We start from the raw sequence: 12055 nt of genomic DNA on the forward strand, positions 1-12055 counted from the left end.
TGTGCAGCATTTCTCCCCCCCTTGCCTGTGCAGCATTTCTTCCCCCCCCCTTGCCTGTGCAGCATTTCTTCCCCCCCCCTTGCCTGTGCAGCATTTCTTCCCCCCCCTTGCCTGTGCAGCATTTCTTCCCCCCCCTTGCCTGTGCAGCATTTCTTCCCCCCCCTTGCCTGTGCAGCATTTCTTCCCCCTCCTTGCCTGTGCAGCATTTCTTCCCCCCTTGCCTGTGCAGCATTTCTTCCCCCCTTGCCTGTGCAGCATTTCTTCCCCCTTGCCTGTGCAGCATTTCTTCCCTCCCCCCCTTGCCTGTGCAGCATTTCTTCCCTCCCCCCCTTGCCTGTGCAGCATTTCTTCCCTCCCCCCCTTGCCTGTGCAGCATTTCTTCCCTCCCCCCCTTGCCTGTGCAGCATTTCTTCCCCCCCCCTTGCCTGTGCAGCATTTCTTCCCTCCCCCCTTGCCTGTGCAGCATTTCTTCCCTCCCCCCTTGCCTGTGCAGCATTTCTTCCCTCCCCCCTTGCCTGTGCAGCATTTCTTCCCTCCCCCCTTGCCTGTGCAGCATTTCTTCCCTCCCCCCTTGCCTGTGCAGCATTTCTTCCCTCCCCCCTTGCCTGTGCAGCATTTCTTCCCTCCCCCTTGCCTGTGCAGCATTTCTTCCCTCCCCCTTGCCTGTGCAGCATTTCTTCCCCCCCCTTGCCTGTGCAGCATTTCTTCCCCCCCTTGCCTGTGCAGCATTTCTTCCCCCCTTGCCTGTGCAGCATTTCTTCCCCCTTGCCTGTGCAGCATTTCTTCCCTCCCCCCATTCCCTGTGCAGCATTTCTTCCCTCCCCCCCTTGCCTGTGCAGCATTTCTTCCCCCCCCCCTTGCCTGTGCAGCATTTCTTCCCTCCCCCCTTGCCTGTGCAGCATTTCTTCCCTCCCCCCTTGCCTGTGCAGCATTTCTTCCCTCCCCCCTTGCCTGTGCAGCATTTCTTCCCTCCCCCTTTGCCTGTGCAGCATATATTCCCTCCCCCCCTTGCCTGTGCAGCATTTCTACCCCCCCTTGCCTGTGCAGCATTTCTACCCTCCCCCCTTCCCTACCCAGCATGTCTGGCCGGTTCCCCTGCTGATAGCCGCGGGCGTATACACCTCACCGATACGCTGCTGCGTCGGAAGCCTTCTCTCTGACAGATTGCGCGAGGAGCAGACACCCGCGGCTTTCAGCAGGGGAACCGGCCAGAAGCTGAGCAACGTTGGTGAGCACCCGCAGACACCCCTGTTTACTGCCGCTGGTTAAGGAAAGGCAGCAGCGACAGAATAGGGAGGGTGGCCAGCTGTGCACCCCCTTGGGGAATGCACCCGGGGTGGGCCGCCTCCCCGCCCCCCCTTGGTACGCCACTGACTGGACCATCCCAGTGCCCCAGTGGTTGTGCTCTTTTTCACTACATGGGTAACAGAAAAATATATTCACATGGGTATTCAGTTTCCTAAAGTCAAATCTAGTGGCCAACCAGAATAAAACACCAAGAGGATAATCTTATTTATTATTCCAGAAGATTGCACTCAGCCATGCACATCATAAGACAAAAATAGAGAAAATCACGACATCTGTACATAATCACCCTAAAGGGGATGGATAAGAGCAAACCTAAAGGAGAAATAGTCACAGGATATAGCTGCTTATGGGGGTGAAAAAGGTAGAACTTTGGGCTAGATGCACTAAAGTCAATCAGTAATACCAACTGGATCGCTTTTGGCCGATTCTCTGGCTGTGTGGAGGAGCGTTCGATGCACTATCACATTTGCATGCAAATGATTTGCACGGAGGTGCATATCATTTCTATGCAAACCTGACAGATCAATAAGCAGAACCCTAACAGCAGTGACAGGGGAAGCAGCCTCCTGTCACTGCTGTTAGGGCTTCTGTTTTTTTTCTTAATGGCACAGATGCGCATATGTTACACACGCACAATCTGCCCCATTAAAAAAAGAAAAAAAGTCCCCTGTGCTGATGACCTTCCTCAAAGACCCCTTCCCCCAAAGAACTGGCACTGCAACCCCCACAGCAGCAAAAATGGCAGGAGGGATGCTGGAGGGCCGCTGCTTGAGCGGACTGCTGGGCATGATGGACCACTGGTCTGACCCAGCAGCGGCAGTTCTTATTTTCTCCCTCCAGCCTGGCCGAATACCTCCGTACCATCCCCTACCCTCTCCCAGAGAAAATAAAGGCAGGAGGGATGCCCACTCCCTCCTGCCACTGGATGCTACTGCTCTATATAGTAAAGAGTGATTATAATTCCGAGAATAGTTTACACCATGACATAGATTGCAGGAGGACCCCTAAAAGAAAGGGCAGGAGAAAATTATAACAAGAATGGTTCATTATTTTTCTATCATCACCAAGCTAAGAGAAAACATGTTATCCTCAGAATGCTGTAATTTAATCATGCTTCTTTAAATAGAATGCAGGAATTTAAAAAAACCTGTTACTGGCACATTACCATTGGAATTATTTCTTTAAGATAAGTGGTCACAAAAGACAAATTTATCTCTCCTATTATATGAGACTTGTAAAAAGCGGCACCTAGGCTGACCACATGCTGGTGTGGCTGGTAAAAAGTCTTTCTTTTAATCTGGGTGGATCTAGCCACATCCAGGAAGATTCAACCATAATTACTTTCAGCATATAGTTCCGAAGCCATGTGCAAACATCTTCTTTAACTTCAGTAGAAACATAAGACCATTACAGCATGATAAGGTTTTCAGTTTTCTTTTTTTTTTTTTATGATAAGGTTTTCAGTTTTGTACTCCCTATAAATTCCTGTGGCGCTTGGGCACAAAAATTGTTTTAAAAAGTCTTCAAAAGAATTTTCGTGCCCAAGCTCCACAGGAATTTATAGAAAGAGTGTTTCTGGAGATAGGAGGGTAAGCAAGCATTTGTGGCATCATGCCATTCTTTGATGTAATACAGTGCATGAGCATGCTCACAGTGTTCATGCACAGTGCTCCTTCCTTTTTATTTTAGATATTGTAGACTTTGTGAAGGCCATTCATATATTCCAGAAGCAGTAGATATGTAAACCACTTTGGTTGGTGGTATATCAAATGCATGATCCATATCCTTAGAAGGTAACTCTGTAACAGGGTGTCTAGGATAAACTTATTCTATACAGAAAAATGTGCACTTATATTTCTTTGTGGAATACTAGTGCAAGTGGCAGAAAACTCACATGTACCCTATAACTGGTGTAAATGTCTATGCCTACCTCCTAGTCAGACTGCACATATATGAAAGAATACTATAATTTACACACTCCACCCAAACTCTGCCCATTTGTAAGCCCGCTGGCAAAGAATGCACCATCAAATTGCAGGTTTCCTTATCATGCTCTTATTTAGAGCTATATTCACTAAGCAAACCGATCATGTACTGATCGGTTTGTGACCACTTAACTATCAAATTTCCCTCTGGCTTGATTCACTTACCTCTCCTTTGATCTGCTTGGAATCCTTGCATGCAAATGAGGTGAAACGCATGCAAATTGGACAGCGACTCTATTCACTACACCAAATTTCCGATCCGACTGGGCTGGCCGATCACCTGAAGAAGCGACTGCTGGGGGACCAGTCGAAAATGTCTTTCTGACTGGAAGCCCTGCAATCTCTCCTGCCTGCTTGCCCCGAATGCTGCCCTGCTATCTCTGCTGCTCGCCCTCATGCCGCCCTGCTCTGTCTTGATCTTCCCCTGCCGCATCGCCGTTCTCCTGCCCTTCCCCGCCCAGCGAGCCCTTGGTTTTAACCCAAAACCACGGGCTCCATTTATCTTTTTGTGAGGGCGGCAGCTGGCAAAAGCGGGACCAGCTTTTAAGAGCCACGCAGGTTTGGGTCAGTGGAGGTGGCAGCGTTTCCCTGAAGTCAAAAGTTTAAAAAAAAAAAAATTGCTGCTCCTATGGTCTGCGCGTGGATCGCGCATGCGTGAGCCGTGCAGGCAGATGGAGGCATTCCTCCGATCGCCCTCATCTGCATGTTTAAGTTTACTGAATCAGTCGGACCTGCCGGGATCGGGACCCGATCGGGCAGGTTAGTGAATCCAGCCCCTAGGTCTTTCCTGCGTGCTAAGGCCATTTTTACCTCCACTGGAAAACTGCTGATTTTTTTTTTTTTTTTTTCCGTAGTTAATGGCCATGTGCTAATGTTTCAACCAGAAAAAGGACTTATAAAGAAAGAAGTCTATAGTATACAGCAGTACCCTCAGATACCTGTATTGTTAAATCATTATTGATTTCTATGAACAGCGCCATTTTCTGCCAGATAAACTAGAGAGCAGAGCTGCCCACCAATCGATACGACCCCCGAGGAAGCCGAAGATTCGGCGAAACGGGTCCCATTGGGCTTTAATGATATTACACAAGAATTGATAGCACTTCAAGATAAGTTCTGTCTTAATCTTTTTTCAGTTACACTGTAGCACTTTATATTTTGGATTGTTTGCACTAAGCATTTGCACTTTAAACAAACTAACGCAGAACCCAATGAATGATATCTTTCACCTGTGTAACCTGTTCATAGAAATCAATAATGATTTAACAGTACAGGTATCTGAGGGTACTGCTGTATACTATAGACTTCTTTTTTTTTTATTCTTTATTCCTTTTTAATCATTCAACAGGTGTACAAGAAAAATCATACATAGTCTCAGAAACGACACTTGATAAATCCATCAAAACAATAACAATTGTATATATATATATAAATAAAAACCCATAACCCACCCTCCCTCCCAACACTATTTTTCTTAATTCATTTTACCCTCTCATAAAGTGTACAAGAATTATAAGAAACAACACTTAGTTAAACACTTGAAAAACTTATCATTATCCTCTATTGACTTAAAAGAAATCCTTACCCTACCCTCCCTCCATCCCTATTATTAATTTTATTTATAGACTTCTTTCTTTACAAGTCCTTTTTCTGGTTGAGATATTTGATTTACGGACTTGTTTCCATTGTAAGCTTTTTGCATGTGCTAATGTTGCCATTAGCACATGAGCTCTTACTGCCATCCGTTTTGTAGGTGGTAAGAGCTCACATGCTAATTAGCACATAGTAATGTAGTTGTACTAATTGATTTGCAGTGTCAGACCAACTCTTGCACTCCCCCCTCCCAACACACACTGCGAAAAAGTCAGAAATATGGTTTCTAGTGCAAAAGGGATAGTATTCTGAACCAAGAGTCTTGCATCCACTTCTCAGTTATTCCCATACACATTGGGCTAAATTCAAGAAAGTGTGGCAAAAGTTTGGGTGCTAAGAATCAATTCTATATCGGCAATTCTATATGCTGTTTTGAATTTTGCAGACCCCCTGTCCTGTTTTCTTAAGATTGCCATTGTAGAATACGAGCATATATCTGCATTTGCTGCCCAGCTTTAGGCACAAGCACTTGAGTCAACCAGATGGCTGGTATAAATGAGCGCATCTCAGAGCAGTAGTCTTTTATATGCCTTAGACCTGCCCCTGTATCTGATCCATTTGCAGTTACCTGCTATTAAACTTAGATGCTAATTTTCAAGAATAGCACCTAAGTGCAAGTACATGTAAAACTGTAAATTACTGTCAGTTAAGGTCCATAATTCAAATTAAACATAAAATAAAACAGAATACAGATAAGCTGCAATTCAGAGATGAAACGGAGTCATGTGAAATTTCCAATTAAATTCTTACAGAATTCATTTAATGTGCCCCATTTCCTAGTAAAATTAGCAATATTGTTTTGTTTGAATGCTATTATTTCTTCACATTATCTAATTATACACAGATGATTCCATCATTCGTGAAAATTAAGTTTAGAGTTATCCTTCCAATTACAGGTAATGTGATGAATAGCTAGAGCAATTATAGTATCAAATATTTTGATGAATATTCATGGAATCGAGATATCTGGGTTTCAGGAGCGCAATATGATGGATTTATAGGCGATAGGTAAATTGTTATCCATTTGAGTTACAGAGAGTATTCTGGTCCATATGCTCGACCAGTATAATTGTACGTTAGGGCATTCATAAAGGAGATGTAAACAGTACCGACATAACCCTGAAGAAACTGAATGTGTAATCTTGGCAATTTTAGCAGGGGTCCAATAGTCCCTATGCAAAGTAAAAAATGTAGATTGACAGATCGAGTCATCCTTTCTGATGCTGGACATGCTATGAACACTATAGGGTACCAATAATGGCATTTGATGGCCAAGTGCACACTAGAAACCTCCTATCATATGGCTTTTTCAGCTGCATACTGCTCAAATCAGCAGAGTCAGGGGTCATGCATTTTATATACCACCTTTCTATGGGGCAAGCAAAGTGGTTTTAAACATTATATACAACTCGTATTGACTCGTATTGACTCTGTTCCTATTGGGCTACCAGTCTAAGTTTCATTTTTTACCTGGGGCAATGGAAGATTAGATGACAGGGAGCCACAGTGGGAATCAAACCAGGCTCCTCAGGCTCTTAGCTCACCAAACTATTAAGTTAGTCAAGTACAGGTAAGAGTGATATCCTATAACCAATCATACTCTATGGCTGGCAGCTAGGATCCTTCACACTCCCCTGGATTCTATAAAATTGAGCACACAATTGTATGCATAAGTTATTTAACAGTGTTCGTTACATGCCTAATATAATTCTTAAATTAGGCATTAATAGGCTTAAACTAATAATATTAGTATTATTTTGTGTAAATTTGATGTATTATTTTTGAAAAATAAAAAACATATTTGAAAGAAAAAAAATAGAGAGGATGACTCACTTGCAGGTGTGTATTGGTCTCCCCCTTCCCCAATATTTTTCAGCGCCTGGCAATAATTTTAAAACAGTAATGTTAGACTATTGGAAGACAGAAAAGAGTAGAGCAGAGTGAAGTGTGCTCAACTTAAATAAATCTCTTTCAGGTAAAACCTTATGGAAGAAGCCTAGTCATTTTGGAGTTTATTCCTCTGTAATGTCTCCATTATTAAGCATCCCAGATGTGGATGGGGATGGGATCCAGGATATACTGATTTTTACTACAAATCAAGACAAGGTAGTTAATTTTTAACTAACTGAGAACTTTTTCCCAAAAGTTTCAAATATGGAGACATTGAACCAAGTGCCAGTATAAGAACATAAGAACATATCTAATGAATGTGATTATAGTAAGGGAAGTATGTGGAATTACAAGCTCCATGCTTTAAACTAAACCTTAAGTTTAGGTACCGCATCCTCTCCATAATTATAGAGCGCAGCACGGTTTACAAGAGTTTAATAAAGGAAGGAGTAGCATAGAAGGGTTAGATGTTGAATCCAGGGGGGAAGAGAACATTACAATTTTGTGAAGAGCCTAGTTTTCAGATGCTTACGGAATAATTGGAAGGAACCCAGATTCCGTAGTGGGGCAGTAAGATTATTCCAGAGCTCTGTGATTCTGAAAAAGAGAGATTTGCCCAATTTTCCCACATAGAGATACCTTTTAACAAGGGGAAGGATAGTTTAAGTTTTTAGGTGGGCCTGGTGGTGGCAGGGCTTGAGGAGTTCCAAGAAAGAGGGATTAGTGGAGGGAGGATGCCGTGTAGTATCTTAAAAGCTAGGCAGGCGCATTTGAATGCTTTGTGTTGTAGGTACCTATAGTGGCATATGCTTCATCCATGTCTTTCTCTTGGTTTTGCATGCTTATACAAGCCAAGTTTTGGAAATGCAGAAAAGCTTTACACTGCTTGGGAGTATGAAAATGTAGGCAGATAAAGCCTGTCCAGTCTGCTAAGTCACAAATTAAGTTCTACATACCCTTCCTATCCTTTAGAGCAGTGGTCCCCACCATGCCAATTGGGTTTTCAGGATAGCCCTAATGAATATGCATGAAGCAGATTTGCATGTCTGTTGCTTCCATTATATGCAAATCTCTCTCATGCATATTCATTAGAGCTAGCCTGAAAATCTGATTGGCCTGATGGTCCTCCAGGACAGGGTTGGGGACTACTGCTTTAAAGCAGGAAAATAATTATTCCTAAACTACTACTGTTTAGTATACATGATGCCTAGGTAGAAGGTCAGTACTTGAGAGGTTGGAAAAACTCATGATCATGAGCTGTGCATTTTCCAGCAGTCAGGGTTTGTCAGATTGAAGCTAAATGGGAGGATAGGGAGTTCAGAAGTTGAGTCAACACTTTGCCTTTTTCCACAATTTACAGAGTTGTTGTTAACACAGTCTGTGATCCAGTAGATATCTTTTACCTGTGGGGGAAAACTCTTGGATTAGGGAGGGATTTACTTTTTAAAATTATGAAGAGGAATTTCTTCAACTAACTCTACTTGAAATTAACTTTTCAAAATACTGTACTGATATAAGAACATTGTGATGTTCTATTTACCAAAATGTAATGTACATTTACAATCTATAGATGACCTGTCTGACATAACCAAAAAAAGCCAAATGAAATAACTGATTATTGTTTTGCAGTTCCTTGTGTTTTTATATGTCTTTCTGATTGGCTTACTATTTTGGTAGTCTGTAGGAGGAGAGCAATTGTCTTCATCCTTGATGAAAATTGGTTGAAAAATTAATGTCTTTCAATCCATTTATTTCTTTATATATTTTATAATTGTAGATTCAAGGATACTTCTATTCAGGAGGAAATGGAGATATCATAGGGCAGAATGGAAGCCTGAGCCTTAATGGAAAAGCTGGATATTTGCTGCATGTCACCAAGTCTGGCTCTCACTACCTTCTCTTTTACAAGGGTAATTGAACCATTCCATTATAGTATCTCTTTTCACCAAAACAGAACTGTTTCATTCTGTAGAGAAAGATTTTTTTTTTTGCTATCTCTGAAGAAAACTGAAAATGAATTTTGGAGGGGTGACTGTAGTTTTTGAGTCTGGCAGATAGCTGAGCACAGCATAGGCTCTTCCTTTTGCTGATGCTTTAGAACAGAGGTGCCCAATAGGTCGATCGCAATCGACCGGTAGCTCGCCAAGGCAAAGTGAGTCGATCAAACCAGGACTCACTTTGCCTTGGCGATCTATCGGGCCGATCAGTCTTCCTCTCCCTGACGTCCCTGAGAGGAAGTTCAGGCCAGCCAATCGCTGCCTGGCTGGGCGGAACTTCCTCTCCGAGGGCAGAATTGACGTCGGGGAGAGGAATGCTGGTTGGCCCGAAGCAGGGAGAGCATGGGGTGTCGTCGACTTTGGGGCCTGTTATCCATTGGTGGCAGTTTGGGTCCTGTTCCCCGATGGCAGTGGCTTGGGGAAGGGCAGGGAGAAAGAAAGAAAGGGGGCAGGCAGGGAGACAGAAGGAAAGAAGAGAAACAGAAAAAAAGAGAGAAAGAAAGAAAGGTCAGGGAGAAAGGAAGAAAAAGTTGGAGGGAATGAGGTGAGGAGGAGAGAAAGCATAAAGGCTGAAAGAAAGATTGGATGCACAGTCAGAAGAAGAAAGTGCAACCAGAGACTCATGAAATCAACAGACAAGGTAAGAAAAATGATTTTATTTTAAATTTAGTGATTAAAATGTGTCTGAATTTATATCTGCTGTCTATATTTTACAATATGGTCCCCTTTTACTAAACCACAATAGTGGTTTTTAGCGCAGGGAGCCTATGAGTGTCGAGAGCAGCGCTGGGCATTCAGCGCAGCTCCCTGCGCTAAAAACTGCTATTGTGGTTTAGTAAAAAAGGAGGGGGTGGGTATTTGTCTATTTTTGTATGGTTGTTACTGAGGTGACAGTGCATAGAGTCATCTGCTTTGACCTCTTTGAAAAAACCCCGGAATAGGAATGATAATTAACAATTCTATGCGTACAGTGTGCGTTGTGTTTGTTTAAAATTTTATTGTTGGTAGATCATTTTGACTTGGTCATTTTAAAAGTAGCTCACGAGTCAAAAAAGTGTGGGCACCCCTGCTTTAGAAGTACTCTAAGAACACAGCCTGTGAGCAGAGCAGAAAAAGGAGAAAAACAAAGTTCTTTATGATCCCTCCGTCCGGCACAGAACGGATGGGTTTATGCTCCTCTGCCAGCAGGTGGAGCACATTGACTTTGGACAGTAGTACAAGTGGGCTGTGCAGTCCCATCTACAATCAATCTGTTCTCATTATCCAGCAGACCGAGGTGGTAAGCTTGTGCAGTCTTTCCCTTTTTTAGTGACAGCCTGTTGGATTTGATTAGTGGCCTTTGTTGTCCCTTTTTGCTGTTTGGACAGAGCTTGGGGTGATCCTTTCAGGGGTCCGTCTGATCTTGGGGGTGCCACACTTGGATGGCAGAGTCACTCCTCCCTTTTTTCTCACCTCCACAATTTTTTTCTTAGTGGTGCCTCAGCTGTACACCTTGCCACAGTCGGGCAAAGACTATAGCTTTGAGAGCCAGTGGGGTCTTCTCTCTTGTCCATTAAGGTTTTTAGTTTTTTTTAAATTTTTTACGAAAGTCCTGAGGCAACTGGTCTGTAAGGAAGCTTTCAATTAGCTTTAATTGCTTTTTATTGCTAACCAGTGGTTTTCTTTTCTCTCCATAGTGGTTCGCAATGAGACTTTAAAGAGACTGAAAAAGTGCTCATTGTGTGCCTGATGAGCGGTGGATGTATGAAGTGGTGCATGAAGTGTTCCGGCTGCTGCAAGGGGAAATTCTCGTCGGCTTTAGGTGCCTGTGAGCAGGGTTCCCCTTCGAGTGCACCGCTCATCAGCTGTAGGCAGGGGGGGAAACCCAGGCTTCCCCTACCACCTACACAAGGATTTCTCCAGTTGTCGACGGTCAGGGAAATAAGGTTTCCCTTACAGCTACAGCAGCTGCTGCCTGCTGGACCCATTCAGACGTCTTTGCTGCTATAGACCTTGGGTGAGATTTTTTCGACAGGCTTTTCCTTGGTTTTGGCGGGAAGCTCTGCCTGTGGTCTCAGGTGACCTCTGAGTAGCGATTCACGTGCGTGTGCTGCGCTCTGCGCCAAGAGGTACTTAGGAGTAATGTCAATCACTCATAAATTACCAGTTCAATATTAATTAATTTATTAATGTTAATTTTGCATGTCTCAGAAATCATATGTGTGATGGAGTCCCATCAGGCGTGAAAATTGCACCTCTCCTGATGGTCTCTCTGAGTCTATACTGGTCCGTTCTTTTATATTTTTCAGTATGACATCACACTTGTCAACCAATCCATTAACAGAGGTTGTCCTTAGATTTGGACAAAGGAAATTCCTTTACATGTTTTTCAAACTCAAAACAAAGTTTTTAAAGTCATATTTTTGTTTACATTAATTTCCAAATATGCATAAACCCATTATTACAACATAGCCAAAGAAAACTTTAAATCTAAACCTGCTTATCTGTTTTAAGAGAGCCTGAATTCAAAAATGTTGAAAAGTTCTTGTCTCTCCCTGTCAGCACAGAAAAGGAGGAGGAGGGGCTACCCCCCCTGCTCTGAGCTTTGCAAAAACTAGTACAGTGCCTTTGGCTCTAACTTAACCATTTCCAGATGTTGCCTCAGGATTTCTCCTTAGAGTTTCTTCAGGTTCAAAATATATAAAATATTAGAAATTAAGTACACACCATTCTTTCACACATCATTCATTCGGGGCCCCATTCACATACAACACAGTATATTACATTCATACTTAATACATGTTATATCTCAGTTTGGAATATGGAGTCTAATATGCTCTTCCTAACCAGCCTAAGCACATGTGTTATCAATTTGCCCATGAGGCGTAAGGCGGGAAACTGAACAAAGAACCAGAGAGGACAAAGAAAAGCAGAGAACCAAGATGGAGTTCTTAATATCTCTATGTATGTATGTATGTTACGCATTACCTAATTTCCTCTATGATTCTGCCCCACCTAACACCTCACACAAATAGTGAATTCACCTTTTCCTATGCTATATATCGGTTTCCTGGTCTTTTGTTTATTATCCTGATTTTTTCAAAGTTTTAAATTTGTTTGCATGTATATAAGACCTTCTGATCAGAACTAGGCAGGTCTCTGTCATGTCCTGCTAACGCTTCTGTGTAGTATGTGGCAACCCAGGCCTCTTCACCTCCCTCCTGTTTTGGAGAAACAGGAACA

At 43.0% G+C, this 12055-nt stretch overlaps 1 protein-coding gene across 4 annotated transcripts in view; it reads left to right on the forward strand.

Moving 5' to 3' along the window:
• The window catches only part of FAM234A (family with sequence similarity 234 member A), a 100859-nt gene that overhangs the window by 36461 nt on the left and 52343 nt on the right, over positions 1-12055 (forward strand). For all 4 annotated transcript variants that reach the window (XM_033914740.1, XM_033914739.1, XM_033914741.1 and 1 more), the window contains exons 5-6: positions 6922-7052; positions 8614-8746. In XM_033914740.1, coding sequence (XP_033770631.1) covers positions 6922-7052; positions 8614-8746 — 264 coding nt within the window. The remainder of the gene's footprint in view (positions 1-6921; positions 7053-8613; positions 8747-12055) is intronic.

The sequence above is a fragment of the Geotrypetes seraphini genome, chromosome 11, assembly GCF_902459505.1.
Source record: "Geotrypetes seraphini chromosome 11, aGeoSer1.1, whole genome shotgun sequence".
In the NCBI taxonomy this organism is placed as follows: domain Eukaryota; kingdom Metazoa; phylum Chordata; class Amphibia; order Gymnophiona; family Dermophiidae; genus Geotrypetes; species Geotrypetes seraphini.